This window comes from Bombina bombina, chromosome 2 (genome assembly GCF_027579735.1).
Source record: "Bombina bombina isolate aBomBom1 chromosome 2, aBomBom1.pri, whole genome shotgun sequence".
NCBI lineage: Eukaryota > Metazoa > Chordata > Amphibia > Anura > Bombinatoridae > Bombina > Bombina bombina.
Genome location: NC_069500.1, coordinates 200667074 through 200691989, shown reverse-complemented (window position 1 = coordinate 200691989; position 24916 = coordinate 200667074). Strand labels below are relative to the sequence as shown.

Sequence of the window (24916 nt, the reverse complement as noted above, 5' to 3'; positions counted from 1 at the left end):
GATTGCAGGCAAGTAGAAAGAAGGCCGAGATTTTAGAGGAGAAAAAATCCACAATTATCAATTTGTCTAGTGTCACCTTAGATAATACTGATATTAACTTGTTAAGTAAGGGGCTAAATTTTGCACCGAAGGCTCCACCAAACAAATTTGAAGTGTTTATTGATATCCAAAAGTTTATCCGTAAACTAACTTTGATGCGTTATTTTCTTAAAAACCCATGCAATAGAAGTAATTACAACACAGAATATTTGGAATGTAAAGATCTAGATACTTTAAAAATCTTGCGGAATTTAGAACAAGAAATTAATATTTCCCAATCCGTAAGTGAGGAACCTCTATCACCTCTGAATCCTTTAGAGTTATCAATTTATGAAGAAGAGCCAACCATTATTCCTTCTCTTTTTAAGAACAAATCCAATTTTTACCCCATAGGGACTCAGGGGGATCAAATTCCCGTTTTCTGTAAATTAGTTATAGATGATTTGGAAAAGGCTTTCACTCATCCAAAAGGATCACTAAACAAATACTCTGACAATCTCAACACCCTTGAACGTAAAGCTCTAAAGAGTTTAACAGACAACCACAACATTGTTATTAGGAGTGCGGACAAGGGTGGTGGGATTGTCATTCAGGATCGGGAAATATACTTAAAAGAAGCTTATCGTTTATTAAATGACAAAACAACTTATTCTATTCTGGACAGGGATCCCACGGTAGGATATATAAGGGATTTGAAATATTTGTTATGTGAGGCTAAAGACAAGACTATCCTGAATTCCGACGAATATGCTTTTCTCTTTGTAAGTTCCCCTAAAATTGCAGGGTTTTACCACCTTCCTAAGGTCCATAAGGACCTTATCAATCCCCCAGGTAGGCCCATAGTTTCTGGCATTGACTCTTTATGCAGTCATCTATCACAATATGTGGATTTTTTTCTACAACCTATTGTACAGAAAACTAGGGCCTACCTGAGGGATAGCACACAGGTTATTACAAACTTTGAAGGTGTCCCCTGGAAAAATGATTATTGGTTTATTACATGTGACGTAACGTCCCTATATACCTGTATCCCCCATGATCAGGGTAGCAAAGCAATATATACAGAATTACTCAGATGGAATATACCAAAAGATCATATAGATTTTATTATTAAATCAATAGTGTTTATTCTCGAACATAATTATTTTTTGGTTCGAGAAGAAATTTTATAAGCAGACTAAAGGGACCGCAATGGGGACTACCTTTGCGCCCTCTTACGCAAATCTATATGTCAATGATTTTGAAAATTGTCATATATGGTACAATAATCCATTTTATAAAAACATTATAAAATGTCATCGCTACATCGATGATGTGATCATTTTGTGGAAGGGAGGTGAATCTGGCATTGATGAATTTATTAAGTATCTGAATAATAACAATCATAATTTAGTTTTTACTGCGAACATGTCAAAAGTCAAAATGGAATTTTTGGATCTTATGCTATACATAGACACCAATAATCAAATTGCTGTTACCAATTTTAGAAAGCCAACAGAGAAAAATAGTTACATTGAAGCCTCTAGTGGCCACAAGAAAAGTTGGATCACGAACGTACCATATGGTCAATACCTTAGAATACGAAAAAATTGTACACATATTTCAAACTTCAATTCTGAGGCGGCCATTCTTGATAAAAAATTCAGGGAAAAGGGTTATAAGGTTGACAATCTAGAGACAGCGAAAAATAGGGCATTGAATACCAATAGGTTGGACCTACTTAACAAATCGAGAATACCAAAGGAAAAGGGACACCCCTAGATTTATTACCAGGTACAGTGAAGGGGCCACTACCATTCAACGTGTGCTAAGGAAACATTGGGTTATCCTAAAAACTGACCCTATTTTAGGTGATACTTTGGCGGATAAACCTCAGGTGGTTTTTAAAAGAGGGAAGAACCTCAAAAATTTGTTGGCCCCCAGTAGATTGAGGGATCCAACACCGCAAGTGGACAACAGTCGTAACTGGCTAACCACTAAGAAGGGAACTTTTAGGTGCATGAAACCCATCTGCAACATGTGCAGTCATGTTGATAATTCAACTAGCTTTACAAATTGGGATGGTACACAGAAATTTAATATTAAACATAGGACATCCTGTGATACCACTTTTGTGGTTTATCTGATTAGCTGTGGGTGTGGCCTACTTTATGTAGGACGCACAAAAAGAAAAATAAGAACCAGGGTCAATGAACACATTTATAATATTAAAATGGCTAAGGAAGATAAACCAATTAAACATAGCATTCCGGTTCACTTCCTAGAAAAACATAATTGTAACTCAGTATCTCTCAAGGTCAAAGTGATTGATTGGATACCTACCAATATACACAATAGGCTCCTTGCTTTAAGACAACAGGAGACCTATTGGATTTACAAGATTGGGAGTTTACACCCTAGGGGCCTTAACGTAGATCTAGATTTGGCTGCTCATATGTGAATGAATTAACCTTTTAATATTTTTATATTTTTAATTTTTTGATGTTATTTGTCGAGGATATATGTATGTGTATATATATATGTATATATACATGTGTGTATGTATATATATATACATATATGTATCTTTTACACTAATTTTTATAAGAATTTTTAATAGATTTTCTAAATTGGTTATGGAATTTACTATTTTTAGCATAGTTAGGGGTACACCTGACCTTTAGTATTTAGTATTTACTTATCAACTCTACATATTTAGATTAGTATTATTGATTAATGGTTATGAAAATGTTTACTGATGTTTTTTCTAGGTGCAATTTTATTTGTGATTCAGTTTGACATTTGATTATACGAATGCTAAGAAATTAGCCTTTTTAAACAATTAATTCTTTAATGAATCATCTTGATGTTGTCAAAGTTTTTAAAGTTTTGCTAGGTTTTTTACTAATTTATTAAATATTTATATGTTTTGCAGTTATTTAAATGTTAATTCAGGATAAGATTGTAATTTTTGAAATGTGTTACATTGGCCAATAGAGGGCGCTCATACCTAAGATATAAAAGACGGTCTAATTGTTCTGACGGCATTCTGTTTGAACTCCTGAACATTTGTATCACCCTTGAAAAAGTTCGGCCGAGATCCGAATGAAACGCGTAGGGATATTGCTCTTTGGGACTATTTTGCTATCATCTGCTGTATGACTGTCAGGCCAGAGAAAGGATCCATCAGAGGGGGACGCTCCAATCCAGCTCCACACTGACGTCAGACGCCGAGTCAGGTTTTTCCGGCTTGTTTTTCCATCGCAGACGGATCAGTTTGTTGTTGAGCAGGACTCTGACCTGTGCTGCTGTACACCGGATGTATTTGTAAATCCAGACGATCATTACCACTTACCTGAGTGTAAGTTTTTATGTTTATTTGTTTTATTTGCCATAATAAATTACTCAAGCTTGGTTTTCTTTTTGCGCTTCTTTGTACTCCCTTGCTATTGGATGAATTAGTGCCCGGTTTTTAATAATCCTATTAAAAACAAGGGCACTTTAATTCATCAAAATTGACATTTCACTCGTTTTTTTCAAAAACGTACCTTTTAATTCTGGCAGCCTCTGTAGCGCTTTCCCTGCCCGTCGCAAGCCCTCTTCACAGGTCCAAAATAATTAATCCGGCTTCCTCCAATCACAGCGTTGCCTCAGGCCATGATTCCCCCGGGGGGGGGAAGCTGTGACTGGAGGAAGCCGGATTCGTAATTTCTGACGTATGAAGAGGCTTCCGACGGCCAGGGGAATCACTGGAGCGGCTGCCAGGATTAAAAGGTAAGTTATTGAAGAAAACTAGTGAAATGTCAATTTTGATTAATTAAAGTGCCCTTGTTTTTAATAGGATTATTAAAAACCGGGCACTAATTCATTGAAATTGACCTTCATTTTAAGATTTTTCTCTGCATGTGCATGTGAAGAATAACTAAATATTCACAGTGCATCCACATTTTAAATACTGCAGCTGATTAGAGCACCAGAGGGGCTTGTACTATGTCAGCAATTAACAAATTGAGTCATTACCAGATAGTACAAGCACCTTAGGCTCTCTAAGCTAGTGCTGTGTTTAAAATGCTGGTGCACGGTGCATACTTAAATACACATTTGAAACAGCTATAGCTTGTATTAGAAGAATTTTTGCCAATACATGAATATTGCAAAAATGCATTTATTCAAAACAATTTTGGCTGGAATATCCCTTTAAACAGACAACAGTTCTTTGCTGGGACCAGTTGACCCTACAACACTAAAAGGGACATAAAACAAGTTGAGATAGAGACAAAATATAATAATATGTACTTTAATTACTTTACTTGCAAATTTATAATGCCATGCCCATGTCTTCACTGATAAGAGGGGTGGAGTTAGCTGCTCCAGGCAGTTTAGCTATGTAATTCATTTAGCTTATTTTTGAAAATTATTTTAAAATATTTGCCAGCAATTTTAAAACAATTTTTTTATGTAAACTATTTTAAATTAATCAGTCCTTTTAGGATATGCCCAAATCTCAACCTGTTTTATGGCACTTAATAATCTCATCATTCCATAGACCTTTAGATCATTGGGCCCCTAGAGAGGTTTAGATAATCTCACATACCCAGAGAGCGTTTTTAGAATCGGGCCCACTCAATTGTATGGAAATGAAGTCTCATACTTTGCACTCTATTTAACCCCTTAATGACCGATGACGTACAGGGTACATCCTCAAAAAAATACAGTTAACGCCTGAGGACGTACCCTGTACGTCGTCAGTCTTGGAAAGGGCTGGAAGCGATCCTGATCACTTCCAGCTGCTTTCGATTATTGCAGTGATGCCTCGATATCGAGGCATCCTGCAATAAACTTTTTTACCCCTCCGGTGAAGAGAGAGACACTCTGTGGCCCTCTCTGCACCGGGCATCGATGGCTGCAATCGTTGGTGGGTGGGAGCCGACGTGGGAGGTGGGTGGGCGGCCATTGATGGATTCCAGAAGAGTGAGGGGGCGGGACGCACCGGTGTGTCAGAGTGCCAGGAATCAGACTGAGACGAGAAGTGCAAAAATAATCACACCTTAATTAATAGCAAAAAATTATAAAAAGTCCACAAGTCAAATAACAAGCCAGGAATCAAAACCAGAGCTGGTAGTTAGATGAGCCGAGTCAGGAGCCAAAGCGAGTAGTCAGATGAGCCGGAATCAGGAACAAGGAGAACAGCAGAGTCAGGAACAAGCCATGGATCAGGAACCAGGAGGGACGTCAGACAGCCAGGTAATACACAGGAGCTCTCAAAAACAGGTCTGAGACAATGCAAGGGCAAAGCATACTGAACAACGGCCCTTTAAATAATAAGTGATGACATCACAATTCTGAGACTGCATCCTGTCTAATACAGATGATGTACACCAGTCTGGCCATAAAAGGAAGTGCCAGAAATGAGCAGCATCACACAGAATGCACCAAAGTCAGCAAGAGAGGTGAGTAAAATGGCTGCCAGCAGCATATGGCAAACAAAGCAGGAAAAACCCTGACAGTACCCTCCCCTCAACTACCCCTCCCCCGCGGGAGGACAAAAGGCTTATTGGGGAAATGGACATGGAAGGCATGGAGGAGGGCGGGAGCATGAACATCAGAGGAGGGAACCCATGAACGCTCCTCTGGACCGTAGCCCCTCCAGTGAACCAAATACTGTACGCGGCCCCTGGACATACGAGAGTCAATAATGCTGCTGACCTCATACTCCTCATGGTTGTCAACAAATATAGGATGGGGACGAGGCAACACAGTGGTAAACCGATTACAAACCAATGGTTTCAAGAGGGAGACATGAAAAACATTGGAGATGCGCATTGCAGGAGGAAGGTCAAGAGCATAGGCCACAGGATTGACCCGTCGGAGTATTTGAAAAGGACCAACATAATGGGGAGCCAGATTATTGGAAGGAACACGAAGGTTAAAGTTGCGGGAGGACAGCCAAACTCTCTCACCAACCTGGTAGGAAGGCGCGGGCAGACGCCTACGATCAGCCTCGAACTTTTGGTGCTGCATAGAACGATAAAGGCAATCCTGAATCTGCACCCACGTGGAACGGAGTTGCCGGAGATGCTCCTCCAAAGCCGGATGCTCCTCCAAAGCCGGAATACCCTGAGACATGAATGAATTGGGCAACAAGGATGGTTGAAACCCATAATTCGCCATGAACGGGGATAACTTGGAGGAAGCATTAATAGCACTTTTATGAGCAAACTCTGCCCAAGGTAACAGTTCAGACCAATTATTGTGGTGATCTGAGACATAGCAACGGAGGAACTGTTCCAGAGCTTGATTAGACCGTTCCACAGCCCCATTGGATTGAGGGTGATATGCTGAGGAGAAGGAGAGCTGGATCCCCATTTGAGCACAAAAGGAACGCCAAAATCTGGAGACAAACTGGCTACCCCGGTCCGACACTATCTCCTTGGGTAACCCATGTAAACGGAAGACCTCACTGGCAAAAACTGAAAGAAAGCTCCTGAGCGGAAAGCAACTTCTTCAAGGGAATGCAATGTGACATTTTAGAAAAACGGTCAACCACCATAAGGATAACAGTATTGCCATTGCAAACAGGGAGCTCGACAATGAAGTCCATGGAAAGATGTGTCCAAGGACGCTCACCATTAGCAATAGGTTGAAGAAGACCCACAGGAAGACATTGAGGAGTCTTATTCTGTGCACAAACTAAGCAGGAGGCAACATACGCAGAACGAAGACCTGGCCACCAGAATTGTCGAGTGACAGACCAAATAATTTGGTTCTTGCCTGGGTGACCTGCGGCTTTAGGATAGTGTTAAGTGTGCAAAAGTTTAGTTCGAAGATTCTCAGGAACAAAACATTTACCACTAGGTTTCTCAGGAGGTGCATTGGTTTGTGCAGCCAGGATCTCCTCCCCCAAGGGAGAAGTCAAATTAGTACGTATGGTAGCCAAAATATGGTCAGGAGGTATAACTGGAGTAGGTACAGACTCCTCCTTGGACAGAGGTGAAAATTGTCGAGAGAGGGCATCAGCCCTAATATTCTTAATACCAGGCAGATAGGAGACCACATAATTAAACTGAGACAAAAATAGTGCCCATCTGGCCTGTCGGGGCAACAAGCGTTTTACTTCAGATAGATAAGTTAAATTCTTGTGGTCAGTAAGAATGAGCACTGGCACGCTAGTACCCTCGAGAAGATGCCTCCAGTCCTTGAGTGACAAAATTATGGCCAGAAATTCCCTGTCGCCCATTTCATAATTGCACTCCGCTGGAGACAATTTCTTAGAGAAGAAACCACACTGATGCAAGGAACCATCAGGTGTAGGATGTTGAGACAAGAGGGCACCTACTCCAGTCTCAGACGCATCGACCTCAAGAACGAAAGGCAGGACAGGGTTAGGATGAGCCAGAACTAGAGCGGCAGCAAAGGCAGTCTTAAGACTATCAAAGGCCTTAATGGCAGTAGGTGACCAATGGAGTGGATCATTCTCTTTACGGGTCATGTCTGTGATAGGTTTGACCAAGGAAGAAAAGTTTTTAATAAACTTTCTATAATAATTGGCGAACCCCAAAAAACGTTGAATAGACCGAAGACCAACTGGGCGAGGCCACTGCAGAACTGCAGATAACTTGTCAGGATCCATGGAGAACCCTGCAACGGAGATAACATAACCTAGGAAGGTTACTTGAGTCTGATGGAACTCCCATTTCTCGAGTTTACAAAACAGGCCATTCTCACGTAGTCTCTGAAGAACCCGTGTAACATCAGAACGATGAGCCTCAAGTGTGGGTGAGTGTATGAGGATGTCGTCTAAGTGAAACCACAACACACTGTTGCAACATATCTCATAGGACATCATTAATAAATTCCTGGAAAACAGCAGGAGCATTACATAGGCCAAAGGGCATTACAAGATACTCATAATGCCCGCTCCTGGTGTTAAATGCTGTTTTCCATTTGTGGCCCTCCTTGATCCTAACGAGATTGTACGCTCCTCTCAAATCAAGTTTAGTAAAGACCGTAGCTCCCTTGAGGCAGTCAAAGAGTTCCGTAATGAGCGGAATAGGGTAAACATTCTTAATGGTAAGACGATTAAGACCCCTATAATCGATGCATGGTCTTAACTTGCCACCCTTTTTCTTCACAAAGAAGAAGCCAGCCCCTGCAGGAGAGCAGGATTTGCGGATGATCCCCCTCGATAGAGCATCAGAAACATACTCCTCCATAGCACAATTCTCCACCACAGACAGAGGGTAAACCCGGCCCCAAAGAGGAATGGCTCCGGGTTTCAGGTCTATGGCACAATCGTAAGACTGGTGAGGAGGCAACGTACCGGCACGCACCATGTCAAAAACGTCTAGGAACTCTCGGTACTCCTCTGGCAATTGATATACCGAAGAAGTGCACAAGACTTTAAATGGTTTCTGAAGACAAGTGGAAATACATTGCGGAGACCATGAAAAAATTTCGGACCTGCGCCTGTTGAGACTGGGATTGTGCTTTTGGAGCCAGGGATAACCCAGAACAACCGGAAAATGCGGAGAGTTTATCACTTGGAACTGGAGGATTTCAAAATAGAGAGCCCCAACAGCCATGGATAACAGAGCAGTTTCGTGAGTAACCAGTGCGGGCTGAAGGGGCCTGCCATCAATGGCCTCAATAGCAAGCGGAACGGACCAAGGCAAAACAGGAATGGAGTGCTTTGATACGAAAGCACTGTCAATTAAATAGCCCGCAGCACCGGAGTCAACAAGAGCCTGGGTGACTATGGAGGAGTCCACCCAGGAAAGGACAACCGTGACCAAAGATTTCTCCTTTAGCGGTTCCGGGGACAAGGATAAACCACCCAAGGTCTGCCCCCGACAGGACCTTAGGTGTGAGCGTTTGCTGGCCGTGTAGGAAAAGACTTCAAAAGGTGGCCCTGTAACCCACAATAGAGGCAGAGCCCCTCCCTCCTCCTAAAGGCCCTGTCCGCCGTGGAGAGACGTGTAAATCTCGGGACCAGGAGGCATGGGAGGAGAGGGAGGCATGGGTGGGAACGAACACGTAGGAGACAACGGTACAGGAGGCTTCCGCAAGCGCTCCTTGAAAATTAGGATCAAAAAAGACACCAATGCCTCGAGATCTTCTGGTAAATCTCTGGCAGCAATTTCGTCTTTAATCGCATCAAAGAGACCATGAAAGAAGGCGGCAATAAGGGCTTCATTGTTCCAACCTACCTCTGAGGCAAGCGTACGGAACTCAATGGCATACTGAGCAACAGATCTTGTACCTTGCTGAATGGACATGAGTCGTTTAGCAACAGAGGAGAAGCAAGTTGGAACATCAAATACCCTTCGAAAGGAGGCCACAAATTCAGGATAATTTGAAATCACAGGTTTATTAGTCTCCCACAAGGGATTAGGCCAGGCAAGAGCTGTGTCAGAGAGTAAGGAGATGAGAAATCCCACCTTAGCTCTGTCAGAGGGAAGCGCCTGAGGTAACATCTCAAAGTAAATGCCCACCTGGTTCAAAAACCCTCTGCCCCGATTAGGATCACCTCCATATCGCTGAGGTAGAGGTGCAGAACCGGACATGCTCCTGGTAGGACTAGGTGCATCAGCAGAAACAGGAGCAGCCATAACTTGCGGGACACTTTGGTCCAAATGTGCAGTGCGAGTCAGCAGGGTTTGCAGGGCTAGTGCAAATTGATCCAAGCGGTGATCCTGTTCATCCATCCTGGAAATTATGGCGAGTAAAGGTGGATTATTAGCACCATCAGGATTCATGGCCCTTGCGTAGTGTCAGGGTGCCAGGAATCAGACTGAGACGAGAAGTGCAAAAATAATCACACCTTTATTAATAGCAAAAAATTATAAAAAGTCCACAAGTCAAGGGGGGCGGAGCCGGCTGCCGAGTAAGATGGCTGCACTCTGAGTGAGCTCTAAAAGCCCTGTCTGACTCAAAGGTCAAAATCTCCCTCATTTGGGCACCAAATCGCACCAAACTTGGGGTAGCTACCCGGGTGCTCCGGAACCTACTCAGTAAATTTCAATAACGGATCTCTCACGGAACCATGTGAAATGGTCTGAAGCCTACCGGACATTGCACAGCTTCACCTACACTGGAGCCCAGATGGTATACAGCACTAGAGCAGTTCTCCTGCCCTTATGAGACTGTAAAACACAGGAAAACCGCAGGAGAAGTGGAGGATGAGAACCTAACTGAAAATCTATGCCACTATAGAAAAATAAAACAACGCAGCAAACCGCAAGTATTAAGCCATAATCCATCTAGTTAAAATCACTAAACTGAAAACATGGTGCTTTTGTTTCTCTTTCTACTATGCCCTTATACTCAAAAGCTGCAGGATGGGGGGGGGGGGGAAGTGGCAGCTGTGCTGAAAGTTAGAGCAAAGAATCTACTAATCTGCAAATGATAGCACACTGATTAAAGTTATACAGAGCTTTTAACCTACTTCCCCACTACTTCATTAGAGACTGATATATTACTGCACAGAAGATGAAGAAACCTGCACAGATAATATGGTCTCTATATCTCAAACCTTGTTGGAATCTTTGCCATCTAAAAAAGACTTCACAACATTATTGTCACAAGTACGCAGCTGTATTAAAGAAGAAATCTCAGGCCTCAGAAAATACATTAATGAAATAGGAAACAAGGTTGAATACCTTGAGGAGGTTCAAGAAAGCAACCAGGAGGAAATATCTATTTTGCAGCAACAACTAAAAGGTCAGGAAACCTCCATTATGCAGCTTCACGATAAGCTTGAGGACTTAGAGAACAGGGAAAGGCGTCAAAATCTTAGAATCCGGGGAGTGCCGGAATCAGTTCTCACCTCATCAATACCAGGATACGTGCAGGAGCTCTTTACACACATTAAAGGGGCCCCGTACGACCAACACATTAAATTTGATAGAGCCCATAGGGCATTGCGCCCCAAATCACTGGATCCAAAGAAACCTAGGGACATCATTTTAAAATTTAAAGATTATTCCCAGAAAGAAGAAGTCTCACAACTTGCACGCAAACAGAGATCTATTAATTTTCAGGATAGCAATATCCAAATTTTTGCGGATTTGGCCCCAAGAACCTTGCTAAGACGGAGGGAATTCAACCACCTCACAGCACATTTAAGGAACTTAAACATTGCATATCGGTGGGTTTCCCATGCTCGGCCCAGGTCATCAGACAAGGTCAAAGATTCGTATGCAATGATGTCCTGGAGACAGAAAGCTTTTGTGCAGACCTACATATCGATCCACCACTTGAACCCATTATATCTTCAGGATCACGTGAACAACTGAGAAAGGAAGATGTCTCAAAGCCTCAAAGAACAAAATGGCAAACAGTGCCAGCCAAAAGACTTAGACCTGCTCGTTCTGGTCCTTCTCAGGAAACAGTAAAACCCCCATGAACACTCTTCACAGCAAGGGGTAACAGATTTTAGAAGAATTACTGTGTCTCCTTCCATGGTGGAGATGTGGTGTTTATGTTATTCAGTTCAACATTCAGATTTTTACTGGCTAAAAGTTAAAGTTAGGCCTATTTTGAAATGTTTGTGCCAGTTAGCTGTTCATCACCACAAAATACATAGCTAACCTGATGGTACTTGTGGGAAGGTACCTCTGCCCCTTCTAGAATTCCTGGAGATCGTGGGGTAAGAATCACCGAGTGGTAAGATAAAAGCACGATTACCCACTTATATTGACTATACTGGTTATATCTCTTAAAAACCTTTATATCCTGTTGATATTTGTTAAATTTGCAAACCTGTGTCACTCCAGATTTCAACTGACTCTATATGAACACTTTTGATTAAACGGGGTTATTGACTTACCAGGTTCTACGTATCCTCTTTCCCCATAAAGATGTGTGGACTTTAACAATTGGTCAGTTGCTCCATTATTTAATACTTATAGATTTAATCATTCTAGCTCCGAAACGAATATAGTAGTCAGTTACTTATTGTTATTTACTTTTAGCTAATTTGTTGTTATCAATGTTTGGTTGCTCCCTTTTCCCCTCTAACTATTTTAGAGGCTGCTGCTCAGAGTTCACTGCGCAGTTGAATCACTGAACCATAGTACAGTTTAGTTAATATAGACTTGTTATGCCCTAATGATATTTATTTGTGTTAGAGCTATAGGTCAGACGGGGATATCTCCCCAGTTTTTTGTTGTTGTTTAAAACACAATGTATCTCACTAGTTTTTGGATTCCTTCTTTGAATCCTACAATTAGAGATTTCTCTCTCAGTATGTATATCTTACAAATTGCTTATTACTGTCCTTTCTCTCAATCTCCCACTTTCTTTTTCTTTTCTAAATATTGGTCTTACATGTGTTATATATGGCGCTTGCAGGGGTATTCATCGTATCTACAAAGTTCTTACAGCTCAATATGGTTGATATAAAGGGACATTCGCTAACATTTATGTCCCAAAATGTGAAAGGGTTTAACGTACCACACAAACGTTCTATGGCCTTACGTGATATAAAACTAAAAAAGTGTGACATTTTATTTTTACAAGAGACGCACTTTAGGAAAAACTTTGAACCTAAATATTTCTCACCTCACTATACCCAACACTATCATAACAGTCACCCCGACAAAAAAATAAATGGGGTTAGTATCCTTTTCCATAACTCAGTACCATTTCAGCTCCACAGTATAGAAGCTGATAAAGAAGGGAGATACCTTGGCCTGAAGGGCCTTCTATTTGGAAGACCAATCACGCTGATCAACATTTATGCCCCTAACACAAAACAAAGGCAATTTTTTCTAAATATTACTAATATGACTATCCCTTTCACAACAGGCCCCCTATTAGTAGCTGGGGACTTTAATATCCCTCTTGACCCATCGATAGATAGTTCCAATCCAGATATTCTTATTCCCCAAAAATCTCTGAAATCCATATGGTCAAACTTACGCCTTCTTACACTCCATGACACATGGAGATTTTCACACCCACACATTAGGGATTACACTTTCTTTTCAAACCCGAATAAATCATATTCCCGATTAGATTAGATTTTAGTAGATCATTTGTTCCTTAGTCTCCTAGAATCCTCCAGGATCTCATCAACCACTTGGTCTGATCATTCTGCAGTCATTAGCAAATTCAGATGGCCCTCTGCTCCAGTTAAGCCATTTCTATGGCGGTTGGACAACTCTATTCTATCTGACCCAATTAGCATACAACACTTAGAAAAGACAATTACAAACTTTTTTCAGGAGAATTTGACACCGGATACTAACACTAGGGTAGTATGGGAAACTCATAAATGTGTTCTTAGGGGAGAACTCATTAAAATTAAAGTGCATAAAACTAAACAATATAGGGAAAAATACACACAACTCGCAGCTGCTCTCTTAGAAGTGGAACATGAACACAAGCTTGATCCCTCAAACGAAGAGACTCTGAGGAAACTATTAAAACTCAGAACTGAGATAAACAACATGCTACATATTAAATCACAAGAACAAGCATTTTATCTTAAACAAAAAATTTTTACAGAAGGAAATAAACCAGGTAGAATGTTAGCGAGGGCACTCAGACAAAAACAAAACTCTTCTTATGTACATCATTTACTAAATGACGCAAATCAAAAGATAGAGGATTCAACCTCTATAGCGGAATTGTTTAGACTATATTATGCAAAGCTCTATGATTTATTTCCCAACAGGAAAACTTTGGAAAATGAACACGTATGCTCCTCATATCTACAACAGCTTTCAACACCAGTCTTACAAACAGATATGGTATAATTCCTCCAAAAACCAATAGATGCCTTAGAAATAGAAAAAGCAATAAAAACTCTGAAGCCAGGGAAAAGACCAGGACCAGATGGGTATACAGGCTTATATTTCAAAACCTTCAAACACATTTTAATTCCCCAACTCCTTACCCTGTTCCAGTCTATAGACCAAAATGAGCCGATGTCCTCGAACATGTTGGAGGCTTTTATAACAGTACTGCCCAAACCAGGCAAATCCCCAGACCAGCCAGCTTACTTCCGACCTATCTCCCTCCTGAATGTTGATTTAAAAATTTACGCCAAAGTTTTGGCAAATAGACTCAATGCAGTCCTCCCTTTGCTGATTCATGTGGATCAGGCAGGCTTTGTACCTGGTCGAGAGGCCAGGGACAACACCATGCGTGTGCTGCAACTTATACAATTTGTTTCTTTACATAAAACCCCTTCAATCCTCCTGTCAACAGATGCTAAAAATGCCTTTGACAGGTTGGATTGGACCTTTTTAAAACTCACCCTCCAGAATTTATCTCCAAAATCTTTGCACTTTATGTGGGCCCAACAGCCAAAGTTAAAGTGAATGGTATCCTGTCCGGCTCATTTCATATTAAGAATGGGACGAGACAGGGGTGCCCTCTTTCCCCCTTATTATTTGTGCTCTCTATGGAAATTTTGGCAATCAAGCTTAGGGGCAGCTCGGAAGTGAGTGGTCTGCAGATTAACCAGACACAATACAAAGCTACCTTGTTTGCGGACGACTTACTGCTTTCCCTTACCAACCCAACTAAATCCCTCCCTGCAGCTCGCCTAATTTTGGCCCAATACGGGAGAGCCTCAAACTACGCAATAAACTCTTCCAAATCGGAATTACTTCCAATGGAAATGTCTCCGGCAGAATGTAAACGATTGGAAGTTGATTATCCATATCAGATTCAAACCAAAACGTTAAAGTACTTAGGCGTACATTTATCACCTAACCTACATGACCTGTTCAAATATAACTATGAAAGATTTATACACGAATTCAACTCATTTATTGCATCTTGGCTCCCTAAATCAATTACTTGGATAGGAAGGATTAATGTTGTAAAAATGAATTTGTTACCTAAACTTTTATATATCTTCCAAACAGTCCCTATCCCACTTCCTAATCACTTCCTCCCTACACTACACTCCATCACTAACTCCAAGGATATCTAAAACAACACTATATCTGCATCCAACTAGGGGAGGGCTAGGTGTACCAAATCTCCAGAATTACAAAGATGCCACTATCCTTCAGAGGATTGTTGATTGGTGTTACCAGTCGGCAACTTCATCTAAAGCCTGGGTCTCCCTGGAACACGACTTAATGGGGATACCCCAGCTAGGGAGCTATTGTTGGCTTCCCCCTGAACACCGACCTTCTACAATCCAAAACTATCCCATTATAAAAGAAACTTTTCAGGTATGGTCTAGACAGATACAGAAAAACACCTCGTTCTCTAGTATCCCATCCCCTCTCACACCATCACTCTCCACTTCTTGGTGGGGAATTCTCCTCCAAAAAATTTAAAACTAGACATCCATGGACTTCTCCCGGTCTATCTGTTGACGGAGGCAACAAAAATAATCCCAATGATACAAATGCAAAACTTGGAGAATGACTTCTTTGCTACCTGGCTAAGATTTAATCAGCTGACACATTTTATCAACACTCATAAAAACAAACAGGATCTGGTGCGTACTCGCACTAGATTTGAACAACTCTGTAGTGCACCTCACCAACCAGCCCATACTATATCTCTTTTGTATGCTATTCTGAACTCACCTCCAACAGACCACCTTCCTTCTTACACACAAAAATGGCAAAAAGACCTTGTGGGGCAAGTATCAGCAGAGGAATGGAATAAAATTTTCCACAACATAGCCAAATCTTCTCACTCCGCCTCCCTGCTGGAAGTCAATAATAAACTCTTAATGAGATGGTATTTGACCCCGCAACGCCTACAATACATCTTTCCCCTGACATCTAACAGATGCTGGAGGAAGTGCAACCAAGAGGGTTCCATGTACCATATTTGGTGGTCATGTCCTAGTATTCAGCCGTTTTGGTGCTCCATAACTAAGGAAATTAGCAAACTCCTAGGACGCGACATTCCTCTAGATCCAGTAGTTTTACTCTTCCATGATATTCCCAAAATGCAATCTAAGGCCCACACTAGGCTTCTACACATTGCATTGAATAGTGCTAAGCAAGTCATTCCTCAGAGATGGAAAAAGGAGATTACTCCTACGACTGACGAGTGGCTTGCTCAGGTTTCGCTAAATATACGACTAGAGAGGTTTTATTACTTCTCCATTAACCAATTGGATTTCTATTGCGAGATTCTCTTCCTATGGGAATCCAGACCCCGCAGCTAATTACCAGGAGGACGCAAGATAACCTAACACCCATGATAGGGGTAAGCCCATACTGTAATTTTAATATCCCTCAGCAAACTTTATTTCACTTCACTCAGGAACACGTGTATTTGACCTCTTCTCTTCTTTTTCTTTCCTCTTCCTTTCCTTCGTTTGTCTATGCTTCTTTTTCTTTATGTCCTGCTAAACACTTGCAAAATTCATATTGACAATTCTCTATGTAACCAATATTGATAATTGTTGTTTGATGGCCTTTCTAGTCCTTTTCTTATTGTATTATTTTGTTTAACCCACAACAAATGTAAGAACTGAAACACGGGGATTTCGATGATTGCCAACAGACTTATGTTGTGAGTGTTTTATTCTCTACTTGGAAATGTTTGAAGTTATTTGAATAAAGCTTTTTCAAAACTTAAAAAAAAAAAAAAAGTCCACAAGTCAAATAACAAGCCAGGAATCAAAACCAGAGCTGGTAGTCAGACGATCCAAGTCAGGAGCCAAAGCGAGTAGTCAGACGAGACGGAATCAGGAACAAGGAGAACAGCAGAGTCAGGAACAATCCAGGGATCAGGAGCCAGGAGGGACATCAGACAGCAAGGTAATACACAGGAGCTCTCACAAACAGGTCTGAGACAACGCAAGGGCAAAGCATATTGAACAAAGGCCCTTTAAATAGTAAGTGATGACATCACAATTCTGAGACTGCATCCTGTCTCACACGGATGATATACACCAGTCTGGCCATAAAAGGAAGTGCAGAAAATGAGCAGCATCACACAGAATGCACCAAAGTCAGCAAGAGAGGTGAGTAAAATGGCTGCCAGCAGCACATGGCAAACAAAGCAGGAAAAAACCCTGACACAGTGCACGGGGGGCGGCGGGCGGGCGCGTGCACGGGGAGGGAGCGGGTGGGAACCGTTACACTACAGATACATTTGATGAATAAGTGGGAGAAAGGGGGGAGGAGAGCAATAAAAAACGATCTAAGGGATCTGGGAGGGGGTGGGGGTTGGTCTATGGGGGGTTAGCTACACTACAGAAAAAAAATATATATATATATATATATATATATTATTCTAAACTGGGTACTGGCAGGCAGCTGCCAGTACCTAAGATGGCTCCCAATAAGGCAGAAGTGTCAGGTGGGAGGCTGAGCTCTACACTAAAGCTAAAAGAAACCCTGCAAGCTCCCTACAAGCTACCTAATTAACCCCGTCACTGCTAGCCATAATACACGTGTGATGCGCAGCTGCATTTAGCGGCCTTCTCATTACCAAAAAGCAACGCCAAAGCCATGTATGTCTGCTATTTCTGAACAAAGAAGATCCCAGAGAAGCATTTACAACCATTTGTGCCATAATTACACAAGCTGTTTGTAAATAATTTCAGTGAGAAATCTAAAGATTGTGAAAAAGGGAAATTTTTTAAAAATTTGATCGCATTTGGCGGTGAAATGGTCGCATGAAATATACCAAGATGGGCCTAGATCAATACTTGGGGTTGTGTACTACACTACACTAAGCTAAAATTAACCCTACAAGCTCCCTAATTAACCCCTTCACTGCTGGGCATAATACACGTGTGGTGCGCAGTGGCATTTAGCGGCCTTCTAATTACCAAAAAGCAACACCAAAACCATATATGTCTGCTATTTCTGAACAAAGGGGATCCCAGAGAAGCATTTACAACCATTTATGCCATAATTGCACAAGTTGTTTGTAAATAATTTCAGTGAGAAACCTAAAGTTTGTGAAAAAATTTGTGAAAAAGTGAACAATTTTTTTTATTTGATCGGATTTGGCAGTGAAATGATGGCATGAAATATACCAAAATGGGCCTAGATCAATACTTTGGGATGTCTTCTAAAAAAAACGATATACATGTCAATGAATATTCAGGGATTCCTGAAAGATATCAGTGTCCCAATGTAACTAGCGCTAATTTTGAAAAAAAAAAGTGGTTTGGAAATAGCAAAGTGCTACTTGTATTTATTGCCCTATAACTTGCAAAAATAGCAAAGAACATGTAAACATTGGGTATTTCTAAACTCAGGACAGAATTTAGAAACTAGCATGGGTGTTTTTTGGTGGTTGTAGATGTATAACAGATTTTTGGGGTCAAAGTTAGAAAGAGTGTGCTTTTTTCCATTTTTTCCTCATATTTTATAATTTTTTATAGTAAAATATAAGATATTATGAAAATAATTGTATCTTTAGAAAGTCCATTTAATGGCGAGAAAAACGAAATAATATGTGTGGGTACAGTAAATGAGTAAGAGGAAAATTACAGCTAAACACAAACACCGCAAAAATGTAGAAATAGCCTTGGTCCCAAACGGACAGAAAATGGAAAAGTGCTCTGGTCACTAAGGGGTTAAAGGGACACTGAACCCAATTTTTTTCTTTTGTGATTCAGATAGAGCATGCAATTTTAAGCAACTTTCTAATTTACTCCTTTTATCAATCAGCCAATCAGATTGAGCTTGCATCGATCAACCAATAGAATGCGAGCTCAATCTGATTGGCTGATTGGATCAGCCAATCCGATTGAACTTGAATCTGATTGGCTGATTCAAAATTTTGTTTTTTTTTACAGGCAAAAGAGCTGATTTCTTTGGGGCATGCCCCGCAAAAAGCCCCTTTAAGGGCTGGTAAGGTAATAGAGCTGTTAACTTTTTAAATTTAGATTAGGGTAGGGTATTTTTTATTTTGGGGGGCTTTGTTATTTTATTAGGGGGCTTAGAGTAGGTGTAATTAGCTTAAAATTCTTGTAATCTTTTTTTATTTTTTGTAATTTAGTGTTTGTTTTTTTTGTAATTTAGTTTAGTTTATTTAATTGTAGGTACTTGTAGTTAATTGATTTAATTAATTTATTGATAGTGTAGTGTTAGGTTTAATTGTAACTTAGGTTAGGATTTATTTTACAGGTAATTTTGTAATTATTTTAACTAGGTAGCTATTAAATAGTAAATAACTATTTAATAGCTATTGTACCTAGTTAAAATAAATACAAAGTTGCCTGTAAAATAAATATAAATTCTAAAATAGCTACAATATAATTATTCGTTATATTGTAGCTATATTAGGGTTTATTTTACAGGTAAGTATTTAGCTTTAAATAGGAAAACTTTATTTAATAAGAGTTAATTTATTTTGTTAGAATAAAATTATATTTAACTTAGGGGGGGGGTAGGGTTAGACTTAGCTTTATGGGTTAATACATATATTAGAGTAGCGGCGAAGTCCGGTCGGTAGATTATAGGTTAATACTTGAAGTTAGGTGTCGGCGATGTTAGGGAGGGCAGATTAGGGGTTAATACTATTTATTATAGGGTTTTTGAGGCGGGAGTGAGGCGGTTTAGGGGTTAATACATTTATTAGAGTAGCGGCGAGCTCCGGTCGGCAGATTAGGGGTTAATAAGTGTAGGTAGGTAGCGGCGATGTTGGGGGGGGGCAGATTAGGGGTTAATAAATATTATGTAGGTGTCGGCAATGTTGGGGGCAGCAGATTAGGGGTACATAGGGATAATGTAGGTTGCGGCGGTGTACGGAGCGGCAGATTAGGGGTTAATTGTGTAATGCAGGGGTCAGCGATAGCGGGGTCGGCGGATTAAGGGTTAATAAGTGTAAGGTTAGGGGTGTTTAGACTTGGGGTTCATGTTAGGGTGTTAGGTGCAGACTTAGAAAGTGTTTCCCCATAGGAAACAATGGGGCTGCGTTAGGAGCTGAACGCTGCTTTTTTGCAGCCCAAACTGCCCCATTGTTTCCTATGGGGGAATCGTGCACGAGCACGTTTTTACAGCTAGCCTCTACCGTAAGCAACGCTGGTATTGAGAGTTGAAGTGGCAGTAAATATGCCTGTACGCTCCGGTCGCTCCCTTTTTGGAGCCTAACGCTGCCCTTCAGAGAACTCTAAATACCAGCGTTATTTAAAAGGTGCGAAAAAAAAGGAGCGTTAGCTACATGGGTCTTTACCGACAAAACTCTAAATCTAGCCGCAAGTAAATTAGAAAGTTGCTTAAAATTGCATGCTCTAGAGTCTATCTGAATCGTGATTCACGAATGAAAAAAATTGGGTTCAGTAACTCGCAACAAATAAACTAAGAGGACAGTGTGAGACGTATTATGTGATTATATGTATTTCTTTCCTATTTTAATTAAAATGTGGCGTTGTAATTGCTTGCGATTTTGACTAACACTACGCTGCTATACTTAGGAAAATCTTGTGGACTTTAGGACCCTGTAATGTACATGACAGACTTCACGCTAAGCAATTTACTGCAATCTGGGCACCTATAGGACCGCGCTGCCGCTTGTCACTACCTGACGGGCGCTAGGACCCCGGACCGCATCATTTCCCTCTCCCGCACAGCGCCCCTCCTACTGTACTTGCTCTGGGCACCGTTGAACCGTGTGTTTCCTCGCGTTTTCGATATGGAGTATGAGTGGAAACCGGACGAGCACGGCTTACAGCAGATCTTGCAGCTGCTTAAAGAGTCTCAGTCCCCTGATACCTCCACGCAGAGATCTGTGCAACAAGTATCCTACAAGCAAGGGGGCCGCTGGGTGGGGTGTGAGGGGTGGTTTCTTGGTACCGGCTGGGTCCTGGCATGTGACAGGCCTGACAAGCGGTTTGGCTTATGGAACTCAGGGCAGCCTAATGATATCTGCGAGGCCTGTTACATTCAGTAAGTGTAGATGCCGGCTTCTGTGCAGGAACTGCGTGTTGAGGCCTTCGGGGCCTGTCACTGACCGAGCTGGGAATGACAGGTTGGGCTTTGGTGTGTGATGAGCGGTCGCGAGACTCAAGAGGGTGTCCGTTCAGAGTGGGTCACTCTGCCATACCCACAACGCTTCTCTCGGCCTGTCACTTCCCGCCACTGTAGTTGCCGGCTTCTTACCGGCTCACATCCTCCCGGGCTAACCTTGTGTGGCTCTGTACTTGTTTTGTAAAGTATTACTGCTCATGGCCAGTAGCTTTCTGCAGGGCAGTTTCATTTAGTATGGCAGTGCACGTACAGCAACAAGTAGCAGTATCACCCCTGCTTTAGAGATTTATTTTGTAAAATTGAAGTGATAGTAACTGAAGAAACCTTAGAGCTGAAAGTGATGTCTCTAAATTAGATCTCGATTAAACATTAAAACAGGAAAGTAAAGGGACGTTTGATTTAAAGAGACAGTTTATTTAAACATTGTAATTGTTAAAAATAGATAATCCCTTTATTACCCCGTCACCAATTTTGCATAACCAACACTATTATATTAATGCACTTTTTACCTCAGTGATAACCTTGTATCTAAGCTTCTGCAGACTGCCCCCTTATCGCAGTTCTTTTTACAGACTTACCATTTAGCCAATCAGTGCTGATTTATAAATAACTCTACAGGAGTGAGCACATTGCTTTCTATATGGCACACATGAACTACCGCTGTCTAGCTGTGAAAAACTGTCAAAATGCACTAAGATAAGAGTTAGCCTTCAACGGTTTAGAAATCAGTTGGTTTAGGTTTTAAAAATGAATACCAACAGAACAAAGCAAATTTGATGATAAACGTAAATTGGAAAGTTCTTTGAAAAAGGAAATCACGCAATCGTCAATGCGATCACGTGATTTTAAGGCCAGGATCGGATCATGTGGGATTGCCTACGCTGCTAGCCATGCCCCCCAGTCCGATTTTGCATTCCCGGAAAGGAGGCTGCTAAAAGACGCCATATAAGGTTGGACGTTCCATGCTGTACTAATGGCGTTAAAGCCAAGTTATGTTAGGACAACATGGAACGTCCTAACGGCGTGAAGTGGTTAAAATTGCATGCCCTATCTGAATCATGAAAATTTTATTTTTGCTTGAGTGTCCCTTTAATAAAATGTTCACATTTTCCAACATATTTCTTATTAAACAAATGCTCCTGACTATAGATTATATTTCTTTAGAAAATCTTAATGTTTATACAAAGGCATTCACCATTAAAGTCTAAAGGACTTTTTGTAAATAAATCATTTGATAAGGGCTTCTAAACTATTGGGAAATACCCCAATGAAAACTGATCTTGGCCCTTGTGTCTATTGCACATAGTGGCAATTAATTAACTTGTTACCAATTTTTAGTTTCTGCTGCATTGCATGATAGATGTATCAAATGGAAAAGATAACTATTCATAATTCATAGTTTGATAAATATTATATAGAAAACCTGACTTGGTACCCACTTAAAGGGACATTAAACCATAAATGTTAGACAATATCTTAAAAAGACAAGAAACCCAACATTTTTATTTCATGATACATTTAGAGAATACAAATTTAATCAACATTCCAGTTTACCTCTATTATCTAAGTTGCATAATTTTTAGATATCCTTTGTTGAAGAAAAAGCAATGCACATGGATGAGCCAATCACAGGAGGAATCTATATGCAGCCACCAATCAGCAGCCACTGAGCCTATTTAGATATGCTTTTCAACAAAGGATATAAAGAGAATGAATTAAATAAAAGTAAAATGGAAAGTTGTTTAAAATTGCTTGTTCTTTCTAAAACATGAAAGAAAAAAAATGGGTTTCATGTATCTTTAAGTTGCTATGAAGTAATTGATGCTGCCATGTTGAAACCTAGTTTTCTCTTACCTATATCTTCTGCTCAGTAGAATTAGATAGTTAACAAAAGGTCCAATAAAAGACGCTGTGTAAATAACACTATTCGTGGAATATAGGATTGTTAAATACCAGGGTTTTCACACTGCATTGTTAGCACACTTTTTATTGCCAACATGGCACAGATGATACCAACTCACGATTATAGAAACTTAGTGGAATTGAGAACCAATTTTCAGAGTTAACTTCCAAAAAAGGGGGCAGATTGATGAAAGTATATTGCAAAGTTTACTACACATTAAACCCTTTGATGTTGGAATCTTAGCTGTTTTATGTACCTTTATAAGTATTCTTTTCATTTTGTGAAAGGCTGTGTCTTAGGAGAAAGAGAAATCGGGCAGTGTGTGTAAAGTTGGGCATCTGAAGGAGAGTTGCTGCATATGTGCACACATTTCAGCACTGGAATGCAGTGAAAAGTAGATTTCAGCATGATGGTAGATTTCAACATGGGGGGATCTCAATACTAAAATGTATTTAGGTTTTATGTCCTCTTTAACCCCATTCCCGCTTTATTTAAATTGTTACTTAATTGTCCCATCAGGAAAGTTTGAATAGAGTAGAGGTTGTGCAGCTGGAAATAACTACAGTAAGCCCTATCCCCCCAAGTGGTTTAAGCATTTGGAGTTCTCTGAAGAGAGGCTTGTTAGAACAGCCATATATAAAAGATGGCCGGACTGTTGGCTTGATGGATAATAGTCCGACAGACAAGTGGCTGTCGGATAACCGTCCGGCCACGAGATAGATAAATTAGATAGAGAATTACAAGACGTGCGGGCTGGGACCCATGGTTAGGTTCCCAGAGGTGGTTGCGGCGCCCGAGGCTCTAATTAGAACAGAGCACTCTGGACCGTATCTGCCCTCGGCCGAACTCGCAACATGCTTCGGCATGCTGTCCATTGGCCACATGTCCGTCAGCATTTTGTCAGAGTACCCATACATACCTCCCTCCCAACATTTCAAAATTCAAAAGAGGGACAGCCTATATATATATATATATACACACACACAGAAACACACACTACATAGCATACACTTATACATGCAGATACACACGCGAACACACTACACAGCATACACTTATACATGCAGATACATAGCATTCCCTTTTACATAAAGATTTACACACACTTATACATACAGACGCACACACACTACATAGATTACACTTATACATGCAGGTGCATAGCATACACTTATTCATTCAGATGCTTACACTACGTAACATACACTTATACATACAGATGCGCACACACACTACATCATATATGGGTATCTGTAATTCATTGTATGGGGTCCTGGGGTTTGCAAGTACATTAGCTGGCAGTCTGAGGCTGTCACTGTTTGTTACTCTGGTGTTTGCACTGCTCATCATATAAAACGGAAGGCATGCTAGTATCACCAGGGGTTAGAGGTCATCATTACCTGAGGTCAGAGGGTATACAGCCTTCTTATTCCTGCTTTACCCACACACCATTCCTTTTCCACAGGGAATCTAACAGGTATGTAACCCTTTGAGAGAAAAGCCAGCTGCTTCTGAGTATGGGCCCAATAGAATAAAAAAAATAAATAGGGTCAGTTGGGGGGGGGGGGGGGGGTATGACTAATATTATATTAATTATATTATATATATTTTTTTCTGTGTGTACTGAATTGTGACTTAATCCACTCCTCAGACAAGCATAAAGGGGCATAAAAGTGGAGAAAGGAAATGCGCTGTGTGAGATCATTTTATTTTTGCACTATTGCTTCAATAGAACACACATGGCAAGCCAATGATATGAGACAGATGTGTTTAGCCACCAAACTCGAGCTAGCACTCGGAGCATTGCTGTTCCTGAGCCTACCAAGTAAATCTGATAATACAAGTGCACTGAAAAAGTGCTGTAGAGATAAATTCTCTTGAAAGTTTCTTTCATATCACTTTAATCAGGACTTTAAAGGGACATTAAACCCAAAAAATTATTTTATTATTCAGATAGAGAATACAATTTTTAAAAAAGTTTCCAACTTACTTCTATTATCAGTAATGTTTCATTCTCATGTTATTCTTTGTTAAAGAGATGCCTAGGTAGGTAGCGTGCACATGCCTGAAGCATTTC

General features: G+C 40.7%; 1 protein-coding gene across 1 annotated transcript in view; it reads left to right on the top strand.

The window, feature by feature from the left end:
• The first annotated feature begins 20542 nt into the window (after positions 1–20542).
• TNPO1 (transportin 1) overlaps positions 20543–24916 on the top strand; it is a 949742-nt gene continuing 945368 nt past the window's right edge. The window contains exon 1 of the mRNA XM_053699707.1: positions 20543–20706. Within this exon, the coding sequence (XP_053555682.1) occupies positions 20602–20706 (105 nt within the window). The 5' untranslated portion in view covers positions 20543–20601. The remainder of the gene's footprint in view (positions 20707–24916) is intronic.